Consider the following 24,394-nt stretch of genomic DNA (forward strand, 5'->3'; position numbering starts at 1 on the left):
TGAAAAATACGCCGGAAACGTCGTATTGGATCGGTTGGAACCAGATGGAAATCAATACTCGATAAACAATAATAATGGATACGTCGATGAAACCTTAGGAATCTCAGAGTCACGGCTGATCGAATGGAGAAGACAGTGAGATCGGTTGGAAACAGTGAGTCACAACCAGACGACAATGACCGTTCTAGTGTGAGAGGGTAATCGAGCACCAAAGAGTGTATCAATTAGATGAAGGTTACGTTTACTCAAGTCGAATTCACCATCAGAACTGCTAGGATTTTTCGTTGATGTAACAGAGAGCTTCTGTTTCTTGAGAAGGAAGAAACCGACAATGATCGATCTCTTATTAAATACTAGGTATGTCATCAGCCGATAAGGATGATGTTGATCTCCGAGATCTATCACCAAAGAGTGTATAGATCTAGCAGAAGAGGCTCGATGTTGAGGAAGATCGCCAAATCGCCATGTAGCCGTCATAGAGAGAGAAGCCCTAGGTTACGCCGTCTCGTAATGGATGTTATGAATTGTCATCTCCATTACGTTTAAAACGACTATGTTTGGTGAATGAATAATTTAGTTACTTTGGTTCCAAAGTTCTTTCATCTCCATCACAAGCTAAACCGTTGCCAGTTGATACATCCTATTGTAATATATTTGAAATCATTCATTAATAATCAAAATGTAATATATTTTTAATATATGCAAAAACTACAAAACATATATATTTGAAACAAATGAATGTTAATCAAACGGGAAGTTTTAAAAAGTATATACCTGAAAGCATACTATAAGTATCATCCTCAAAGCCTAGTAGTAAATATAGATCAATGAAATTACAAATACATAATGTGTTTCAAAAGATTTATAACTGAACAACATATATTTTACTTATTGAACAAATATTTTAAAAGTTTACTTGAATACACCATCTATAGTTTACTTGAATACACCATCTAAAGGGTCCAGAATCATCTGGGCCTGGTTAGATACCGAAGAAGCGCAGTTTCTTGGACTTCGGCCTTGATCCTCCCCAACAGCAACCATAATAGTCATAATCTATGCTCTCGTGGAAAGGAGATGGGCTCCAACTACACAAACAAAACCATTATATTGAATTGTCTTAGAGAAAACTTTTAGATTATACTAAACCAAAATTTTATATGAAATAGCACACAATGAAAAACCGCTAAAATAGTATTAATTAAAATTGAATAATACGCCTTTTATACTTATATTTGTATTTGGGATTGTGTTTAGTAATTATAATTTAGTGTTTATAAAATATTTGGGAGTAGGGTTAGGGTTAAAGTTTATGATTAAAAGTAATTTAGTACTTTTATTGATTAATAAATGTTATTTCGAGAATTATTCTCTTTTAAGTACTATTTTCGTGATAAAAACTAAAAATTATATTTATGAGATTTCTGATTATTTTACCTAACTTTTAGTTACTTCTAATATAACTCCTTATAAGCTTAACTAACAACACATAGTAATTGATTTACCTTTGCAGACTTAAGGGAAATTCTGCCACCAACTTGAAATTTGATCTTTCTTCTTTCAGCTTCTCCACAGGAAAGCTACAACAGACACACACACACACACACACACACACACACACACACACACACACACACACACACACAACAATAAGGTAGTTTCAAACAAAAAAATAATAATAAGGTAAAAATACTGGCAAGAAAGTGTAAAGCAACTATGTTTGGTGAATGAATAATTTAGTTACTTTAGTTCCAAAGTTCTTTCATCTCCATCACAAGCTAAACCGTTGCCACTTGATACATCCTATTGGAGAGAAAATACGCATGCAAACGAGATGATATAAATATCCACAATTTCAATGTTACTTACAATACATGATCAAACTTACAATGTGTCGAATAAACCTGAAGTCTCCCGCGATTAGTGAATTCAAAAACTCTAAAACTTCTCTCTGGAATACAATTATCAACATTTAAGAGGGTAACAACAAGATTGAGATACACAACTACAAGTTATTATGCTGAATATTTTACCTCCTCTAGAGAACAGTCACGCAATATTAGAATCTCAAGCGGACTGTCTTTGCAAGTATTCCCCAAATCCCTACCATCAGAAGTTTTCATCTTGAGAAACTTTCTAACAGAGACCAAGATGATATACATTTTCATTGTATACTATTAAACCATATGTTCAGACAAAAACTAACCTCAAGAAACTTCCATGGATTCCGGATGTGCTAGACAGATTCACATACTTAAGTTTAAGCAAACCCTGCAAAACAATTCCAATATTGGTTTTGTAAAAGCACATGTAGAACCAAATGAAGAGAGAACGATATACGAAAATAGAACTTAAGGAGCCATACCTTCACAAGAATTTGGGCCATTGCATCATCTAGGTTAAAACCTTTAAGTGTTAGACAAGTTAGCTTGGGGCAGTTGGCCACAAACGCTTCGATGGTAGAATATGTTATATTATCCCCTAACCCACCAATCATATAGAGGTTTAAGGAAAAACTGGAAGTATAACAAAAGAAAGAACCTTTGGTGGAAACCTTTTACCTCCAAAAGAAGTTTCTAAGAATAGATGCTCTACCAAGTGACATTTCCTTGTGAGTAAGTCTAGCACCAGATTTGATGAATCATATGATCTGTCAAGAAGAAAAAAAGAAGCTATGGCATATAATGGAGGATATTGTTCCTAAAAGAATCATTAGAATCTGGTATTGACAGAATAAAATGGGAAACTAAAAGAAAAATGGAGATGTCATGAAATTTAAAGATGCAAGGATCGGAAAGGTAAGCTCAATGGCAAACTTACAATTCTGCGATTTTCAAATCGGATAGATTTGGGCAGGCTGACAAAACAGAACATATGGAATTCATGTCCATGGATATGAGATTGTAAATGTGTAGGCTTGTTAATAAATTCCTAGATGAATGGAAAAACATATATAATATCAACCAAACATGTTAAATACTAATTAAATGTCACTGAACATATTGGTGATGAAGAAAACCATACCAAGTAAATTCAGGATCAGAGGATGATAGTGGAGCAAGACAAGAGCTTATAGGAAAAGTGTGGAAATAGTTATAAGCATCATTACCAAGTTTAAGGGATCTGCAAGCATAAACAAAACCTCTGAGAAATGATTACATATAAATCATTTCTATAATCAAGTTCAAATAGAAAACATAAGATATATATATACAAGAAGCTGTAACCTGAGTTTATTTCCAGCACGATGGATCATAGTACGCAAAACACCATCATCAAGATATGTAGATGCTGTTGTCAAGTCTACGTGAGAATAACATAAAGGGTCCATGGCAGATTTGCTAAACATGGTGCAACAAGCCGCAACTTGCATTAGAGACTTTGTATCAAGCATGGAGAACACCTAAATCATAAGAAATCGAAGATAAACTCAGAGATCCATTAACAAGAGAAAGGGAACAAAGATCAATGTCAGTGAAGGAAGCACATGAAAATGTTCTTCCAAAAAAAAAAATACAGAATACTATTGTTACGCAGAACGGATCTGGCCACAATCCACTAAAAACATTAGTCTTGAGCCCAATTTTTTTTTTAAAGTTATACACATAGATATAAATTTCCAAATATTTTTAAAACTATATATTTTTTTAATTGAAGTTTTTAAAAAATGTTTACTGCTCCCAAAGTTTCAGATTCGTTCATGTTGTTACTACCTTAACTGTGAGGTCTTGAGGGAGGAACCATGAGATGGAATTGTAGAGTGTGAGTCGCTTACGAAAGCACCGTTTAGTGGATTCAAGAAGAAGTGAGACACGTTGGAGAGTGCGGTGAATGAGTTGATCATGAGCAGAGTCATCATCACCACTAGATGTGGAGAGAAAATCATGAAGCACTCGGTCAAAGACAGAGCTGTTGGAAAACAACGGAGAATCAGGAAACAAAAGGAAGGAGAGGATTGTGGATTCGAAGTGGTGCGGGCTGGAGTGTGTAGGAAGAGAGAGTGAGTTAGTGTTTTGGGTGGAGGAGGAGGATGATGAGAGAGCTCCGATAGGAGTCTTAGCTTGTTCTGAATCCATCCTTCTACACGAAGCAAAGCAAATATCTTCCGCCATGATGAGATGATGATTTATAATTAAGAGATTAAGGAGCTGTCTCTTAAAGCTCTAAAGACTTTTCATAGTCTTTACCGTTGATTTTTCTGTAAGTTCGAGATATAGCAAGAACAGACGGCACAAAATAATTCCAAGAACAATTATCTCTTTATTAAGAATCACTGAAACAATTCTTTACAAAGACTTGTCAAATCCGAATTACTCAACGCCACACACGGCTTGACACGGATCAATTCTTAATTTACCCTTATGAGGAACCAACTCCTGTTGATCACCTCTACAAATCACTCACTGTCTGAAACCCCAAAGCTGCTGCTATGTTTCCGTGAGAATTACAACGTCAAAAGCTCTAACCCTAATTCTAGGAAAAAGCCACAATATATATTAAATAATATTTTCCTATTATCTAATATAATATTTCCTATATTTTAGCATCACCAAATCTTCAAATTTGTGATCTAATCACGCTCCTTTAATGCATATTTCGTCAACCAAGTATATAGAAATATTCTATATCATCACATCTTGATATTTCCTTTTTATTCTTCGAAGCGTGTGTCACACACCATCCTGTGTGTGTAACACAAGTACACGAACCAAAACTCCACCACTGCAACAGCTTCTCAAGCTCCAAGTTCTTGAGCTTACATTCTCCCCCTTTTTCACTGAGTTTTACAACTCAAGCCTAAGAACAATATGCATCATACATACCACCAAAGTACTAACTTAAACTCCCCCTGAATTAAGTATCATCTCCCCCTACTTGAGTTAAAAACTCTTTGAACAACTTCATGATACTTGTGGGACCATCAAAAACTCTCAGTACCTTCTAGGCCATCGAACTGGTTCTTCAAATTCAGTATATTGATCACCCATTCGATTGTATGACACACTAGTATGCTCGTGTGACACACCTTTCGTAAACTTAGGATACAGATCCTTCTTAGCTATCCAAACATGTCCATATCTTCTAGGTTCCACATAACAAAAGTTCATCCTCCAAGCTCGCTCAGTCTGGTTTCTCCTAGAATAACAGAAAGCAACAGTATGTCCGGTCTTACCACAAAAGAGACAGCCATTCATTCGCTTAGCAACAATTTTGCTGTCTTGTATCTTTGGAACCACAATCTTTGCTTGAGTTTCATCCTTTTGTTCAGCTGAAACAACTGGGATTGAGCGTTTTACAAACTTGATTCCTTCATTCTTGTCAACCTCTTGTGAAGTCGTCCCTTTATAACCCAAACCCCAACTGATTTTTGGAGACTGTCCAATTGACAAGATATGATCCAGACTTGCTGATCCAGTGTTCAACATTCTCACTTTCTTGTAGTTCTCAGCAAGTTGTCTTTCCAGAAGCTGACTCTTCTCAAGTTCTTGATTCAACAGTTGTTTCATCTGATGAAACTTTATTTCAGACTCTTGTTGAACTTGATTCTGCTCTGCAATAACTCTCTTAAGAGACTGAAGCTTGTCTTCATTATCATCCTCTCTCACCCTACACTTTGATTCACCCTTCGCATCAGTCCGTTCCATCTCTAGGGTGTTGACTTGATCTTTCAAAACAGCTTTATCCTTGATGAGCTGTAGGTTTTCGTGACTGAGTTCTGCAAATTTACCAAAGAGAACCTTATACTCGGCTAGAAAATCTGCATCTATATCATTTTCTGTATCACTGTGTGACGCATTTGAATTGGTGTGTGACACACCCGGCATACGAATTTCACCCTTAGTGATGTCTTTTTCAGATCATATAACTCCATGAAGAGACACGAAATTGAGAGCATCTTCTTTTCTCTCTGGTACTTTATCATTGCAACTTCTCTTCATCTTCATCTTTTTGGTGTTCACACAATCTGATTTTATGTGCCATAACCATTACATCCATTACACTTGATTTCTTTTCTCTTGAATGATGGACACTCTGTTTTGACATGCACAATACCATGACAATTAAAACACACCACTGCCTGCCATTTATGTCTTTCTTCTTCTCTAGGCAGTCTGTCGCTGGACATCTTATTCAAAAGATTCATGGTTTCTTCAAGTTTCTGAATCACCAAGTGAATAGATTCTTCAAGCTTCTTAGCTTTCTGGATGTCTTCATTAACTGTAATTTGAGAGTCTTGAGCAGGCTTTGAACACTTAGATTCCAATTCCATCTCCTCAGCCTTTAATATCCCTACTACCTCAGCAAACTTCAGTTCATCAGTGTTCATCGTCAATGTTATCGCTGCTTTATGTGCTGCAAACTTAGTAGACAAACATCGCAAAAACTTCTTCACCAATTTTGCATCTTCATATTTTTTACCTAAAACTTGTGCTTCATTGGCTATGGAGCTGAGCTTCGCACTGAAATCTCTGATCTTCTCATCATCCCTCATCCTTATGTCTTCAAACTGTGATGCAAGCAAGTCCAATCTTATCCTCCTAACATTCGCAGTACCCTCGAAAGCATTTTGTAGTATATCCCAAGCCTCTTTAGCTGATTCACATCCCTGAATAAGCTCAAATTGCTTTGCATCTACAGAACTGAAGATTGTATCCAGTGCTTTTGCATTAAACCTTGAAAGTTTTTTCTCTGTTGCTGTTCACTTTGTCTTCAGTTTAGGTCTCTTCAAACCATCTTCTTGCATCACAAACGGTTCTTCCCATCCAGTTTGAACAACTGTCCATATATCTTCATCAGCTCCACGTAAGTTTGCTCTCATTCTTACATTCCAATACCCATAGTTCATATCATTCAGCAGCAACATATTTTGTGCCAAAATCGCCATATTCTCTTCTCAGGATCTCACCTTGGTTCGAAGATGTCTTCTTCGTTTAGGTGTCCTACTCTGATACCAATTGTAAGTTCGAGATACAGCGAGAACAGACAGCACAAAATAATTCCAAGAACAATTATCTCTTTATTAAGAATCACTGAAACAATCTTTTACAAAGACTTGTCAAATCCGAATTACTCAACGCCACACACGGCTTGACACGGATCAATTCTTAATCTACCCTTATGAGGAACCAACTCCTGTTGATCACCTCTACAAATCACTCATTCTCTGAAACCCCAAAGCTGCTGCTATGTTTCCGTGAGAATTACAACGTCAAAAGCTCTAACCCTAATTCTAGGAAAAAGCCACAATATATATTAAATAATTTTTTCCTATTATCTAATATAATATCTATTACTATAAAATAGGGATGTTTCTCTCATGTTGACACGTCAGATGCCAGGTCAAAAATTCATGCTCTGTGACGTTGACACGTGTCTCCCCTTACTAAAACTCATCACTTCATTTATTCTAAAATCGGATGGGCTTTTATCGTTAAATGCCTGCTACGTCTTTTTAAGCACAAGTTTTTCGTTCTGTTTGAATTCACTTACGTGGGCTTTTAATAATATTGGGCTTCCTATATTTATTTTGTTTCTTCACTGACGCTGGTCCAGAAGGAAAACAATATCTTCTTCAGGGTTTCTAGATTTCATCGTCCTTTTCCGATCTCTGACAACGGAGTTCCAAGATGGTGTGTGAGTGGAATCGAATCGTCATGAGGAATCACTGGTCGAGTTTCATTGGGATCGTTTCATAGTCGTATCGTCACGAAGAATCCGTGGTCGAGATTCATTGGTGTCGTTTCGTATAAAGTTCTTATGCTTAGAAACGTTACGAGATCCATTAAAGTCAGAATTAACAACCATATCTGAAGGCGGTGAATGATTACATATAAAAATGTCAGTTTTCTTCCGGTAAACATCATCCTCAACTCATAACAACACCAGAAACTTATTTTCATTATCATGTCAAATTGAAGGCCAGATGATAGCATGTACTTTAACATCGCTGAGTTTTGGCCAAAATCAATAAAAGAAAGTTCCAGTAACCAGAGCTTTTGATTGCTCTGACTGTTTCGATGTGAATCTTGGGAAACTTACCTATTCAGAATCATAGGTTAGACCAAACTATTCCCCACTGTTTTTAAAGTTATAAAGAACACATACTCTTTCACTCATTTAAAGGTTTATACTCCAAACTTTTCTGCCATGCAAGTGGCACCACTGTTTGTGTGAGTGTTTTTGACAGCCAAGCTATGCAACTCCATGAGAAACTATTAGTCTTTGATGACGATCGAAAGGTGATCGTTGCATGGAGATTAAATCCAAAAATAGTGGGAGATAGGTCTGGCGACTCCCTGTTGTATTATATTTCATTTCCAACTATTGACATGTGTTAAGAATTTTTTTCCCCTCAAAAAGGTCACTTCTTTCTCAATTCAACCTTAGTGTCCCTTTTCTTTTTCCATAGTGAGTACACAAATAACATTTGAGGTTTTTGCTTTGCGTTATGTTTTTCTCAGTATCTAGAGGATTGAGATGGGTTGGCCTCTACTGCTGAAATATATGGAGGGGTTAAGAAGATCAAACCCTGAACACTATCAGAGTTGAATGCTTATGAAATCACTTCACCACCACAGGTTAGCCTCCAACTTAAAACCTCCACCTTATTCTTCATCTGCCCTCTTACAAACCCAAACACTTGCAGGCTGCAGAGTTCTTATGCACTCGGAAAATTGACAGCATTGAAACAGCAAATGAGTGGTGCTACATCTTATATTCAGCGTGGTTTTACATGTTCACAATGCACAGCCTGTTATGATGGAACCACTTAGGTGTTGCAAGGTAATCCAGGTTATACTATATTTTACACATGCTTGAAAACGTCTAGAAGGAAAACCAGATACATCTAATACCTAACAAGAGGAAGATGAATCATGTATACACTTTCCAGTAGTAATCAGTGAACAAATTATTATGATCTTTTTGTAAGGTGCTCTCTGTTTCTTATTTTTCAAGTAATAAAGAAACTGTAATATTATGATTTTAAAGTACTTATTGGTTTGGATTTACTACTTTTATAACTTTATATTATATTAATAGACTATAATAGATAATTAACTTCATAATAATATACTTTTACAAAATCATGTTTAACATAGCTATTCAGTGAATCAGTGTTGCTCAATCAAAAAATGTAGTACACGTTATACCTATTGAAAATAAAATATTATGAAAATAAAACAACAACAACATTTAATAAAAGAAGTTTATTAATAAAAAATTATGGCAAAATTTTGAGCAAATAATAAACTAATCTTATATATATAAAACCGATGTGCAAAAATTATATCCAAAAGGTATCAAATAAAAATGAAACAATGAATTCCACTTTGAAAACAATATTTGTTTAATAATCTTAATCAGTTTGGATGATATGGTTAATTTGATAAAATTAGTAATAAAATGTGTGTATTCTTAAACAATCAATTTCAATTGTTATGTTATTTAACTAACTTTAGAGAGAAATTTTAAAACAATTAATTTTCCACATTATCTAAATCATGAATAGGTTTAAAACGTATAAAAGAAAAGAAGAATACCAACAGATTAAAAAAATAATTCATGATTTATATATTGAATTTCAACTGTAATTACAAGTGATGTACTTACATTTTTAATAAAGGTGTAGCAAACATTAAAAATGTAAAATAATTACATCAAAGAAATTTGTTTTTTTTTAATAATTTATCAGGTTTTTGATTTCTAATAAAACGCACAGAAATAAATATTACAGATTGATATTTGTTTATTTTAGAGTAATAATTTGAATATTCTTACACATATATTAAAGCATAATATGTCTTTAGTTATTTTTCACTTACTTACCCGCCCGTAGTAAAAACTCAAATATGTTAAGAGATATGTTAAGTTATTCTAACTAAATAAATGTAGAATGTATTTTAAATATTTGTGTCAAGAATTCTAAAAAAATATAAACATAGTTCCACAACTGTGTAAAAATAAAATATATAGTTATATAATCAAATAAAAGACACACAATATAAAATAATGTAAGAGAGTGAATAAAACTAGATAACTTCAAATTAAATAAATAAATCAACAATTTTACACCATTAAAATAAAAACAGAATAAAATTTCAAATAAACAATCTTATTAATCGTAAGGAAAGGTTTAGTTAATTGTAATGATAATAAAACTGAATAAAGAATAAAAATCAATAAATATAATGATTCATATTAATATAGAACAAAACATGTTAAAATAAAAACAAATAATAAACAAAAAACAAAAATATTTATTATGATTATCTAAATTATTTTTAAATGATCATCCCGCCCGTAGGGCGGGCCGGCTCTAGTTTCCTATATTTTAGCATCACCAAATCTTCAAATTTGTGATCTAATCACGCTCCTTTAATGCATATTTCGTCAACCAAGTATATAGAAATATTTCATATCATCACATCTTGATATTTCCTTTTTATTCTTCGAAGCATGTGTCACACACCATCCTATGTATGTAACACAAGTACACGAACCAAAACTCCACCACTGCAACATCTTCTCAAGCTCCAAGTTCTTGAGCTTACATTTTCCTCTTTTTTAGTCCTCACAAATCACAACCCCGATATATACACGCATAGCACGCGGTTGCAATCTTTTTTTTTTTTGTTCAAACATTTTATTTTTGATCAGACTTGAGACAGAAAAAAGCGCACAATAGAGATATCAGAATGTTTATTATATTATTACAATTAACTAAAGACAAAAAAAAACCATTTTGATTGAAATCCACAAGAGATTCTCTTAATAACGAAGACAAATGGTAAGCTATGGGCGGAACACATAATCAAGCTACAAAGATACTGACTGAACTCACCGAAGTAAAACCCAAACGTTGTAAACACACAAAAATTGTGTTGGTGCTTAAGTACAGCACCAACCCGACCCGAACCGAAAAACCCGACCCGTTATCCGACCCGAAATATAAAAATATTCGAACGAGTCTTGTAGGATGATATAAAAAATATTCGAACCCGAAGTGTTATTAACCGAACCCGAACGGGTAACCCAAAAAATCTGAAATTAATAGTTAATATAAATATTGTGAAATATATATATATATATATATAAGTATTTCAATTATTAAATTCAATATTTATGGTAATATGATATATAATAATAAATATTAAAAACTTTATAAATGTTTTAAATACACAATTAGTTATAAATAGATACTTTATAATTTGCTCATTGAAAAAACAAGTCTACTCTCTAAAATGTAATGTATATTGTTTACAAACGATATTTGTTTTGATACTTGATCTAACATTTTATTATTATTTTATCAATTTTGTGTGAGAGATTAATTTTTATTTAATTTAGGTATTTTTCTTTATGTTTTGCTTTAAGTTTTTGTTTTTTACTTTGGTTATATCCGAACCGAACCGATATAATCCGAATCCGAACGATATATGGTTACTTTATGGGTTTTAGGAAGCAATACAATTTTGAACCGAACCCGAAGTGTTATTATCCGAACCCGACCCATACTAATAAAATTTTAGTATGGAAGCTAGAGGCGTAAACCCGAAAATCTGAAAAACCCGATCCGAATGCCGACGGATACCCGAATGCCCAGGCCTAGCTGACTGATAGAGCTTGGAAAATAACTGGATTATTTTCAAGGTAAAGTTGGTTTTGCATTAAAGAGGAAATAAAGAAAATAAGCAATTTTCTCACTTTTACATAAACAATGTGAAACTCTAAAATATAATGCATACAGATTTTACAAAGGAAGATTATTAAAATGACATAAAATAATTATGTTATTACTAGAATGACTAATATTTTTTGAAAATTATAAGAATGTTTTTTTGGTTGAAATTGTCCTTGTCCATAGTTATAACAAAAAAAAACATTACTAAAGTACTCTTAACATTTGACTGACAGCAGATTTATATTTTTGAAATAAATTTGTCGAGTAATTTTGCATAGAAAAAATAATCTATCGTTAAAATGGTGACATACTTTCTTAGAAATATCAGATTTGTTTCCATGACAGTTTAAATAGAAAACATTTTTTTTTAAAAAATTGTAGATTTGTTAAAAATTGTAGATCTTTAAAAAATTGTAAATTTTTGTGGTCAACTTATTTTCTTATGTACCGACTTATTTTTTTATTTTCGACTTATTTTCTTATGACAGATTATATATCAGATTTAAAATTGTTGGTACACTTTTTGTTTATGTGGTGACAGACTTTTTAATTTATACTAGATTTTGACCCGCGCTTCGAAAGCGCGGATATTATTTTTTAATTTTATGAAATATATTAATTGTTTGTAATTATTGAATATATTTATCTTAGTAAAACTTGTTGATTATAAATTCGACACATAGAGTGTTTCTAGTAAATTATGTATTTCTCTTACTTTGTTTTATTTCCTCTCCAATCAATATATTTATTTAGCTTGTTGTTAAATTAAATGATTATAAACTTTATGTATATTTTGAAAAATATGATGATATTTGTTCTTCATGTAATTATTAGGGTTTGGCAAAATGAATCCGAGGAATAGAACCAATACCGATCCAAAAATATAGTACGAAACCCGAATATAAATTGATTAAATATTCGAATTATTCAAAATTTTGTTATTTAGAGAACCGAATCTGATCCGAACCGAACTATTCGGATACCTGAATTTATCTAAGAATAGATTTATATACTTATATATATATATTTAGATTTAACTTATATAAAACATCAAGAATGATACTTTTAAATTGGTTATAAACACTTGAAAATATATATAGACACTCGATAGTAAATTTTTGTTTTTGTCAACTTTAGTCACTTTGGACCTTTAATCCTCAAACTGAGGTAAGGAGGGGTCGATAGTAAATATCTGAAATAGTTAAAGTATACTCAAATCACCAAAAATACTTAAAATAATTATTGATTATGTATCCAAAATTTTAAATCAAGCCAATTGATATGTTAAGCTTAGGTATTCTGACATATGTTATTCAAATTTATAGGTAATATATTATTTTATTTATATATTTTGAGAAATTTAAAATATATAATGATTTAAAACTTTAAAAATAATTTAAATGGGTTATCCAAACCCGAACCAAAGATCTGAATCAAACTCAAACCAAAATTTAGAAACATCATAATAGGGCTGAAATCTTTGACCCCGAAAACCCGAAACACAAATCGATCAGAACCAAACCCGTATGGGTACCTGAAAGCCCATCCTTAGTCATTACTCCCTCCGTTTCGAATTAGATGTCGTTTTGGAGCAAAATTTTTGTTTCAAATAAGTGTCGTTTTATGATTTCAATGCAAAATTTATTGACTTTTTATTCTAATCTATTATGCAAAATTTATTGACTTTTTATTCTAATCTATTTTTCTATTTCAAATTGGGCTTTGCATTGTATTTTGCTTATATTGACAACATTTTTTTATAATGGACTTAATAACTTAAGCCTATTACTTTTTTGTTTAATACCACTATTTTTGTTTGCAAACAAAATATTTTTTTTAAATACTACAATCTATGTTTCTAAACATTCTAAATTTTTTAATCCTTTTATTCAAGTCTCCAAAGAATCCAAAAAAATTGGTTGCATTAAGAGAAAGCATATTTAATTAGGTTATGTCTTTTATTTGGGAAGAAAAAATCAAGAGAAAGAGAAGGTAATATTTAATTTATTAGATTGCATAAGATATAAGATATTTACGTGGTGAGTAAGATTTCATTACAGATTTTACTGTTTTTTTAAGTTAGCAATAATCGTGAACGAATTTTACACCTATAGCCAAACACATCAAATCTTTTTAATACTCTTATCCAAATATTCAAACACACCGAAATTGTACTTCAGCTTTAATAAGATAGATTGTGACAGACTTATTGACGGAAATCTAAGTTTATGAAAACCAAACTTAATTTAATGTTCAATTTCGATCTGGTTTATATTAATTTCGAAATTTTTTTCAGGTTAATTAAGATCAAAATTAGGTAAACTTTTGGTAAATGTGGTCATCTCTTTCATCCCTTTTTTCTTCCCTATCAAGTTGACTTTTTCATGGTAGTTTAATCACTTGTTGCAGTCTATATTGCTCGGCAAACTATGGATTACATCATTCTCGTCGGATGTGGATCACATCATTTTTCCGAAACGTAATCTGGTCAAAGAAAACCTCGATACACCTCCTGTGACAGTAAACAACAAATCAATTTCGTATTGAAATACTTAGTCGATTTTACAAATTGACTGTTTTTGGAGTTCAACTTCAAAGGCAAATTCACCGGGATGTATGATCTTCACAACTTGTTAGATGTAAGAATTGAAAACCTGAATGCTTCATACCGTTCTTCTGGCTCACCATTGAGATAAGTTGAGAACATAACCAAATTAAATTAAATCCCAAGAATTGATTTGGTTCATACTCTTTTCTGATGGATGAAAGAATCATTCTATGTTTAGGAAGTGGCCAAATACAAATAGAAAGGAACAATTCTTCTACCAGTGTAGAAAATAAACTAGAGAAGATACTTGCAGACATACATACAACACCAACGAGAAGATCAAAAAAAATTTAAGTTTGAAAAAAGATGGTTGGATAATGAAAAACTACGACAAGTCATTCTGGAGGGGTGGAAATCTCTTGATCTCCCCCCCCCCCAATGGGACCATTGACATATTTCCAGTTGTAGAAAAGCCTTGAGCGAGTGGAGGGGACAACATAATATTAACTAGGCAAAATTGGTGGAGGAACTTAAAGAAAAAGTGGAGGGGTTATACACAGATGATAATGTTACAACTGAGGAAATTGCAGCAGCTTTGAAAGAACTTTCTAATGCTCTTAAGACAGAATAAATGTTCTGGAAACAGAAGAACCGAGTATTTGGCTGAGGGAAGGTGATCGAAATACAAAAAATTTCCATGCCTTGAAAAAGCAAAGAAGAGCAAAGAACAAGATCACACAACTCCTAGATGCAAATGGAAATATTGTTGAAGATGAAGAAGGATTAGTAGCCATTGCTAATAGCTAGTTTAGGCAGATCTTTGAGTCTTCTAATCCAGAAGATATTGAAGAGGCGCTATCTGAAGTTCCTACCACGTTCACGGGGCCAATGGATGACAATCTTACAGCTCCGGTCTCTTAATGTGAGGTTAAATAAGTGTTCTTTGCTATGCATCCGGAAAATGTCTTGGGGGCAGATGGGATGACTGCGCTTTTCTACCATAAATTCTGGGATATTGTAAAAGAAGACTTAACTATTATGGTTAATAAATACCTTACTGAGGGGACAATGCCAAATGGATTGAATGAAACAAATATTTGTCGCATCCCAAAAACAACAAAGCCTAACGAAATGACTCTGTTTAGACTCATCAACTTATATAACGTCAACTACAAGATTATCTCTAAGGTCATATGCAAGAGACTAAAGAAAATGCTATCAGGTCTGATATCGGAAACCCAGTCAGCCTTTGTTGCTAGAAGAAAATTTTTGACAATATTATGATTGCTCAAGAAATGTTTCATGCTCTTAGAACCAAACCAAGCGGACACAGTAAAAGAATGGCCATTAAGACAGACATGAGTAAAGCATATGATAGGATGGAATGGTCGTTTATTGAAGCTGTCAGAACTGTGGATCACCTGGATAATGAGATGCATTACGCGAGTACAATACAAAGTTACCATGGATGGACAGCCGAGAGGGAACATTATTCCAGGCAGAGGCCACGCCAAGGAGATCCTTTGTCTCCTTTCATTTTTATTCTATGCACGGAAGCGCTCGCTAGCCTTCTCAATCATGCAGAGAACCAAGAGAAGATAACGGGGATGCAAGTCACACGTGCGTGTCCCTCGGTATCCCACCTTCTCTTTGTTGATGATAGCCTTTTCTTCTGTAAGGCGGAGCTCCGTGAATGCGAAGAAGTAATGAAAGTAGTCAAGGTATATGGCAAAGCATCGGGCCAACGCATTAACTTTGAAAAAGCCTCCTTACTCTTTGGTAAGCGGATTAATGATCACCAGGCAAGAAATTAAAGATGCACTTGGAAAACAAAATGAAGGAGGGATTGAGACTTATTTGGGTATTCCAGAAGATATTAGTGGTTCCAAATGCAAACTTTTTGCATTTCTAAAGGACAAGCTAATGCGTAAAGTGAATGGCTGGACATGTAGATGGTTATCTAAAGGAGGGAAGGAAGTGCTGATTAAATCCATTCTACTTGCTCTTCTGACATATGTTATGTCTACTTTTCTGCTCCCATTAGAGATATGCGAAAACCTTACCAGTGCCATTGCACAATTTTGGTGGACTTCAAATCCACGAAAAAGAGGAATACACTGGGCGAAATGGGAAAATGTTTGTTTACCAAGAGAGGAGGGTGGGATTAGATTTCGTATGATCCACGAGTTTAATCTGGCACTACTGACAAAACAATTGTGGAGGCTAGTACAATACCCTGATTCGCTGGTTGCCCGAGTCTTGAGGGGAAGATATTATAGATTGAGCTAGCATTTACGAGTAAACACTATAAACAGCCCATCCTACGTGTGGGATAGCATTTCTACTGCAAGGAAGCTTTTGTTACTGGGTATAAGACATAAGATACATTCTGGTTATAAGGTTAAGGTGTGGGAGGATCCATCGATCCCAATGACACCTGCTAGGCCAGCTACACATGTAGCACCAGTTATGCATCCAAATATGAGGGTCAGTGATCTTATTAATCACGAGTCGGAGGAATGGGATGCTGGTTTGCTGAAGCATTATGTCAATCCTGATGATATACCCCTTATAAGGAGTTTGGCCATAAGCACAACTCATCGGTGAGATACATTCTGCTGGAACTACACAAGGAATGACCAATATACGGTTAAATCTGGATCTTGGGTTGCCCAGAATCTCTTAAACAACGATGAAGTTAAGGAAGTGTTAGAGCCAAGTATTACTAAGCTCCAAGCCTTTGTTTGGAAGTTAAAGGCGTCGAAGAAAATTTGTCATCTTATATGGAAATTGTTAACCGGACATGTGGTAGTAACGAGGAACATAGTAAGGTGTAACATGAGGTGTGATAATTATTGCCCAAGGTGCGGCGAACCAGAAGAATCTGTAATCCATGCTATATTCGAATGTCCGCCAGCTCTACAGGTTTGGTCACTATCATCAACTCCAACAAGTCCATATATTTTTCCAGTACCAAGCATCTACACCAATATGGATTACCTGTTATGGCAGAAGAACAGTATAATCGAACCAGAACAAGACAAGGATCCTTTTCCCTGGATAAACTGGTATATTTGGAAGGCTCGAAATGACAAACTCTTTAGGGGGATAGATAGAGATACTCTGGAACTAGTTCGATATGCTGAGAGTGAATGCGAGGCCTGGTTTAATGCAAACGAGATGGTACCACCTATGGTACAAGAGAACAATAATGAGGAATCCCAAGTCATACGCTTGGATAATATTTGCTTGCTAGATGGATCATGGACATCTCATGGCCAATTTAGTGGATGTGGATGGGTCTGGATGGATAGTGGTGGTAACACTCAACTTATGGGCACAAGAAATTTCCCTAGACGAGAATCAGCTTTGCACTCGGAAGTAGAAGCACTGCGATGGGCGATGGAGAACATGCTTCAACATTCGACATGGCAGAGCTTCGGGACATGCTGCAAGAAACTGATTGCTATGATCAAGGAACCTCATGCTTGGCCAAGCTTTCCAACGGAATTGGAGAGGATAAAGAAGCTACAGATATGCTTCACGAATTTTAACATTTCTTATGTTCCTCGAACGTGTAATCAGATTTCAGACTTTTTAGCTAAAACAGCTAGATCCTTCCATAGGAAGTTACATTTTATGGGTTGTTTTATTCCGGTCTGGTTACCCAGACCACCTCAAGTTTGAGTAATTGAATGGCCGTTTGCCGTAAAAAAACATTTTACTAAAATATAAACAACTGAGACATTTATAAATATTTATAATATTTCTATAAATTATAATTAAATCATAATATTATATATTACATTGAGGGGTGTCCAATCTGGATATCAGTACGGTCTGTTTAGTTTTTTTTGGTTTTTCGATTTATAGAAAAATAACTACCATATTAAAACCATATCTATTTGGGTTTGGTTTGGTTTATGTACCGTCCGTTTTTTGTTTATTCAATTTTATACCAATAACCATAAATATAGTTAGTTTTTTATAAACTTTTGTGAATTTTATGTCATCTTTAATATAACACGAAAATATTTTGGCTTTCAAATAGACTATTTTTTCTTTTACTATTTAAATAATTTGTAAACATATTAAGTTAATATTAGTAATAATTTTTGTAGAATAAAATAAGAAAAATTAGTAATACATCTATTATATTAAAAGAGAAGTCATGACTTATTTCATTTGTGATATTTAAAATGGAGCATCTCCTAGAAAGTCATTAATTAAAATATACCTATCATTTAATTTTACATTATATCTATTATATCTATGTAACTACTTTAATTATAAAATCTTTTGATATATTTTCATTTTAGATATTATATATATATATATATATATGTTAAAAAGATTCCAACAATTTTTTTTTGAAAAATATTTTAACCAGATCTCAGTAATTTCATCTAATTTCGTAATTAATACTAAAATACTGCTATACATTAATTTATGCTCATTTATCATTTAAAAACAAAAATAATAATTCTATCACATTTTTATTTATTTTCTAATCATAGTCTTTCACATTAAAATAATTATTGTAATGAACTAAATATTATAAAATTATATTAAATTGATATATTAACATATTTTATTTTTATAAATATAAATACTTATCTTAAAATACTATAGTATGTTAGTAAAAGGGATATCACATAGTAAATTATAAACTAAATGTCTACAAATTAGTATATCTTAAACTTACATATATAACAATATATTATCTAAAATAAATAAACATAAAATTGTTAAAAGGTAATCCAGATTTTGAAGTGGAAGTAAGAATTTAACATAAACTAAATACAAATTGATTTTAAAATATTATGTTTCATGTATATTTTAAATCCTTTAATAATAAATATATGTGACGGTTTGAAAAATTTATTAATTACGACATGTAAACTATAAAATTATTATATTTAAAATAATTATATAAATATTTAAATATATAATTAACGTCAATATATATCACTAATGATGTAAAATAAATTTTTATAAATATATATAAATGAAATGAAACATCCGCGTGGTTGCGCGGATCATAGTCTAGTAATATTTAAACTAAAAAAAATATACTAGAATATAGAACTTTTGTATGTTATTATATATTTTTGTTTTAACCGAAGTTGATTGTTAGCATATGTAAATGCCATACAATTGAAACATAAATTAATGTAGACTAGTTTTGAGTTTTTATTATGTGATCGATACATTAACATATGCATGCATATAATAGCACAAACAATTTGATGTTTCCTAGCGCCCAAGTCACTTGATCTAACAATCAGTAACCTGGTTTCGATGCTTTCCATAACTGCTATTTATTATTTTTGTTTTGTTTGTATTGAATCAAAGTCCCACATCGGTTATGGGAGAAAAAAGCAAAATGTAAATATTTTTTGCTTTGTTTGTATTGGATCAAAGTCCCACATCGTCTATGGGAGAAAAGAGAAGCAAAATGTGACTCTATATATATAGTTAACATGATGAGGAGATGTTAAAATATTTGGGCTTCGGTCTTTCAAGTTTATAACTAAAATTTCTATTAGGCCCGATTTTGTCGGAATTGAACTGATTAATTGGCTAATGGATCGATTAATCGGTTTAATGGGCCGCTTAAATGGTCCCGATTAGTTGGCCGATTATGCCAAAATTTTGGCGGAAGTTGTCCTAGTAGCAACGACACCCGCGTTTTTGAACAGGGGTTTTAACTAGTACTAAATAGTATAAATTGTAGGCTTGGACTAGGAGAAAATATTCAGAAAATTTATAGTATTCGTGATTCGCTTTGTTCCAAATGAATGTATATATTTGTTATTCACTTCCATCCATAGAACGTTGAATACTCGGAATCTGGATATTCTAAATTCTTTTAATTACTTGTGGATTATTTTATTTGATTCATAAATTATATTAAATATAAAGTAAAAATAAAAATAATATATAACATTAAAATCAGATAAACAAACATTCATAATAAAATAAAAAGTAAAAAAATAATGATATCATACTAATAAACTAACATCTTTAACAAAATTTTAAAACAAAAAAATATTAACAAACCAAATAAAAAGACTTTTATGTTATCATTTTTCTTAACATAAAAATTAGATCGGATATACAATAACTTAAAAAAATATTTTGAAAAAAACAACTTCAAATAAAAAACTTAAATCATATTTATATTATAAAGTATGTATAATCTAAGCCATGCGTCTATACTGGACCAATGATTCTTGTTCATTCTCCAGGTTATATATATCTAATCAGGCTATGCATTTTTCCAGACTATGTGTCCTTGCACTGAAGAACTACCACTACATCAGTTTAATGGCTCAGGTTTTAACATCCTGTTGATAGACGAGCCAACATCCTATTTCCAATTCGACAAGAATCTTAATGCCATGGTGCAACTACGGAAATCCTATGAAGAAAATTAGGTTAGTTCTCACCTTCAAACATAAAATCAAAAATAAGGGGCAGATTGGTAGGGATAATTAATCCACTAGAAGAACTTGTGGGTTAGATCATGACGCCAATCTTTTTGTTTCGGGTTCCGGCTTCCAGCTTCCATCTTCCAGGTTCCAGGTTCATTTCGGATCAAGCGATTCCTCATACCAAAGGATATATAAAAATCTTGCTCAAGCTAAGGTAGCGAGCCTAGATAGTAATGAATCTTCTTAAATCTACTGGAATAAGAAAATATTATCTTCAAGAATAATGGAAATATTCTATTATCTAATGATATTCTTATAAGAAGGCATGATCTCTACTATAAATATGGTGTTCCTAACCCTAAAGAAAGGAGGAGAATTCGTCCATCTACAAAACACATCATTTCGACAGCCGCACGGACATGAATTTACCTAAAAGACCATCTTCATCGACATACCTATTACATGCATATCTCTGTGATTACTACCAACCATGCCATGATATACTTAATGTAGAAAGTCAGCAAGTTTACTTACCAGCTCAGGCCATTATAGTAGGAATAATCCATGCTCATTAAGCATATCGACTAGTCTATCATCTGGTCTGGTCATGTGCCCTCTAGACCAGATGACTATTGTCAAATATATAGCCACAAGCTCACAAGTTCATGTGCCAAACAGGCTATGTGCATATCTAGGTTACGCGCCATAAATGATTTGAACTATGAAAGGATTGATCACCCACTGAATGGTAGTGTAACATCTTCAATCCTAGCTAGATAGGTCGTCAATATGGATCATGGGACAAGGGAACATGTAAGCCAGTCAAAAATACACAAAGGCAAGTGATGAATCCCTTATGATGAGATTTCTTTGTCCCTGATTCTTTGAAGGAAGCTCGGACGGTTGAGTGAGTTTGGGTTGATTCTGATCTTGAAGATTGATGGAATAGTTTGGATGATCTTCAGTGAGGATATATGGATTGATCATCACTTGTGTATCAGTGTCCTTGATCGCGAGAATTAACACACAAATAATACCAAAGGACAAGTTTTTCTTGTAGAAAGTGAAGTCCTATCAATCAATGTTCAAATATGAATAAAATATTCACATATTTAAAAAGATTTTTGATTAAAAAAATAATGAATATTATTCAGGTCGTGCAGTTCTCTATATAGTCTTAAAATGTGTGAAAAACTAGAAAGAAAGTAGAAAACTAGGCAAAGACTTGTTAGAAAACAAGAATTTGACTGAAACTAAAAAACTAGGCAGTTTGTAAAACCGAAATGTTGAATCTTGGCTGAATTTTGAAAAATCTTGCTTGGCCACGACCAGAAATTTCTTTTTTAGTATTTTATGATGAGAATGAGCTTGAAATGAATTGATCAATAGGCTGGTCATTCTGGAAGGAGCTTAGGTCTTAGCTCAGTCAAGATAGCTCAGTTGGATCAGCTGACAGTTTGAGCTAAGTTAGCTGGACCAGATGGTGGGAAGCTCAACACAGCTGGGAGGAGAGTTCAGCAGTTAGGCCGGGTTCATGGCCGTTATGGACCAATGGTAAAGCATGGTTCGATTATGAACCAGTCCGGACTTAGCTTACAAAGACTTAGTATGTGTGGCAAGCGTTTTAAGTGATTGGAGCAATTTCTGATTGAAGAGGCGCGTATGGATATGTGTCTATTTGGTTACCAAAAAGCACATTTTCGTCTCGAAGGTAGTTTGGCCGAGTTTTAATATAAATATCAAGTCTTGGGTTCGATTTTGGACACATAATTCCTTAAGAAAAACACCAAACAGTGAGCAAAAATTGGTATAATGTAAGGGAGAAACCTGGTCGAGAAAAGGGGAAGAATTAATTGGAGTCAAGCAAAGAAGGCATTCGACTACGATTACTCACTCGAGATCGATCTAGACATTAATTCAAAGGAGAAAAAGAAGCATGTGGGCATTAGTGAACACATGTCTAAGGTGAGTGGATCGATCAGTTAAGCCATCGCCCATTGCTTTCGGTTGATCCGATTGGGTCTATGGATGAAACGGTTACATACTTCTATATCTAACTTGATTGTTTACTTATTTTATTTTGCATAATGATCAAGTAGTTTAGCCTTAAGGCCGAATAAGACACTTCAATCATGTAATCCATACTAGTACTGTTAACATACTAATCATGATGGTACTCTTAACATACTAGTTGCTTATATAACATACTAGAGGTAAGCCGGTTCAGTCATTTCAATACTAGTTCTTTATATAACATACTGGTACTATTTTATTATCAGATCTACCAATCAAGTCCACCACATCATATTTGGTCGTAACTAAGAAAAGAAGCATGTATTTCTGAAACCTCTGATATACTATGGAAATTATCCATTTTCAACCATGGTACATAAGTGTTTTAAGATATAATTATTATATTTTAGAGTCTATTTAGTATGTTTTCATATTCAGGAGTCATTTGGAGTACAGTGGAGATTTGGAGCATTTCAGAGTATTTTAGAAATTTCACCTGAGCTGACCGTCGACCAATGCATGTGGGTCAACAAGGAGGGATAATAATCGATTGATGCACACTTAGTGCTATCGACCGAAAACGAGTGTGCAGAAACCCACTTTGATCACAGCTGACATGAAGCCCAAGATGCCCCTAATGAGTTTTAACCTAATATTTATGTGCTCTGTCATTGTATTGGACAACACGCGCTTTCTTATTTTCTATCATTCACAGCAAAATATTTTAGATTTAGAGTTGAAGAGAAGAGCATAAACTCATCCATAGATTATTTTGGAACTCCATATTTGTTATCTATTATCTATGCAGTTTTATTTATCTATTGCTATGTTTTACTTTGTTATGTCTGAGTAATTCACCTTGTTAGGTTTAGGGTTAAAATAGGATATGAGGGATTAGCCCAAAATATGAAATTCATAAGTTGTTAGAGATATTCATCTTGAGAATTGTGTTTATGTTTGTGTTTTATATTAGCTAACTAGAACCTTGATCATCGGATAGTAAGAGGCAAATAATAGCCTGGTCATCTACCTGAATATATACTCTGAACTAGGATTGTTAGAAACATGTGGAAGTTTATCTAGGAAGACTAGTGGACATTATTCAACCCGATCTTAAAGCTTCTCTAGAAGTGCATCGATCGATAGTCCTATATACTAATCGATCGATGTGACGAAAGGTGTATCGATAGATACTCCTATAGAGTAATTGATCACTTTTTTCAGACCAACAAGCGGAAGCTGAGGTTTGAGGATCTAGACAGTAGATAGTCTAAAAATACATAAGTTGATCAACTATTGCTTTTGTTGAATTCTTATATATCATGCATGCATCTTAGTATCCATACCTCTATAATCTTGAAATCCTGAATAGAAACCATAGGCTTAACTTCTTTATTAATATTGTCTAAAACCCAATCAATTCATCTGAACAATTACTTGTTCACCACTGCTTATTTCAATCAATCATATTTGGTCTAGCTTAATCATTGCTTTTAAGATTTAATGTGTGTCCGAACTCTCTGTGGATTCGATCCCTAAGTATTATTTGAGAAAGTAATTAACTCCTTATAAAAGAAAATAATTAACTACTTATGGTAATATGAGTGATATCAACTTCCAAACTAAGTTTAAATTTTAAAAGTAACTAGATCTTGATCCGCGCAACTTGTGCGGGTGGTTATTTCAATTTTATAGACATAAATATCTTGTTTT

At 33.2% G+C, this 24,394-nt stretch overlaps 1 protein-coding gene across 1 annotated transcript; it reads right to left on the reverse strand.

Moving 5' to 3' along the window:
* Positions 1 to 861: 861 nt before the first annotated feature.
* Positions 862 to 4,204, reverse strand: LOC108854909 (F-box protein At4g02733-like). Its single transcript, XM_018628594.2, has 12 exons — positions 3,714 to 4,204; positions 3,228 to 3,403; positions 3,025 to 3,123; positions 2,821 to 2,931; positions 2,562 to 2,650; positions 2,366 to 2,481; positions 2,207 to 2,271; positions 2,034 to 2,103; positions 1,889 to 1,951; positions 1,745 to 1,803; positions 1,506 to 1,580; positions 862 to 1,088 (listed from the first exon to the last, which is right to left on the reverse strand). The coding sequence occupies exons 1-12, from the start codon at positions 4,110 to 4,112 to the stop codon at positions 983 to 985; spliced, it is 1,428 nt and encodes a 475-aa protein (XP_018484096.2). The 5' UTR covers positions 4,113 to 4,204; the 3' UTR covers positions 862 to 982.
* Between the last annotated feature and the right edge of the window lie 20,190 nt (positions 4,205 to 24,394).

The sequence above is a fragment of the Raphanus sativus genome, chromosome 1 (genome assembly GCF_000801105.2).
Source record: "Raphanus sativus cultivar WK10039 chromosome 1, ASM80110v3, whole genome shotgun sequence".
NCBI classification, from domain to species: domain Eukaryota; kingdom Viridiplantae; phylum Streptophyta; class Magnoliopsida; order Brassicales; family Brassicaceae; genus Raphanus; species Raphanus sativus.

What these genes read in the sequence shown, in the direction of transcription:
- LOC108854909 (XM_018628594.2), bottom strand. Translation starts at nt 4,112, where the DNA reads ATGGCGGAAGATATTTGCTTTGCTTCGTGTAGAAGGATGGATTCAGAA. An exon ending in CTCAAGACCTCACAGTTAAG is followed by an intron (nt 3,404 to 3,713) that starts GTAGTAACAACA and finishes CTTATGATTTAG; the next exon opens with GTGTTCTCCATGCTTGATAC. An exon ending in TGGCCCAAATTCTTGTGAAG is followed by an intron (nt 2,272 to 2,365) that starts GTATGGCTCCTT and finishes ATTGTTTTGCAG; the next exon opens with GGTTTGCTTAAACTTAAGTA.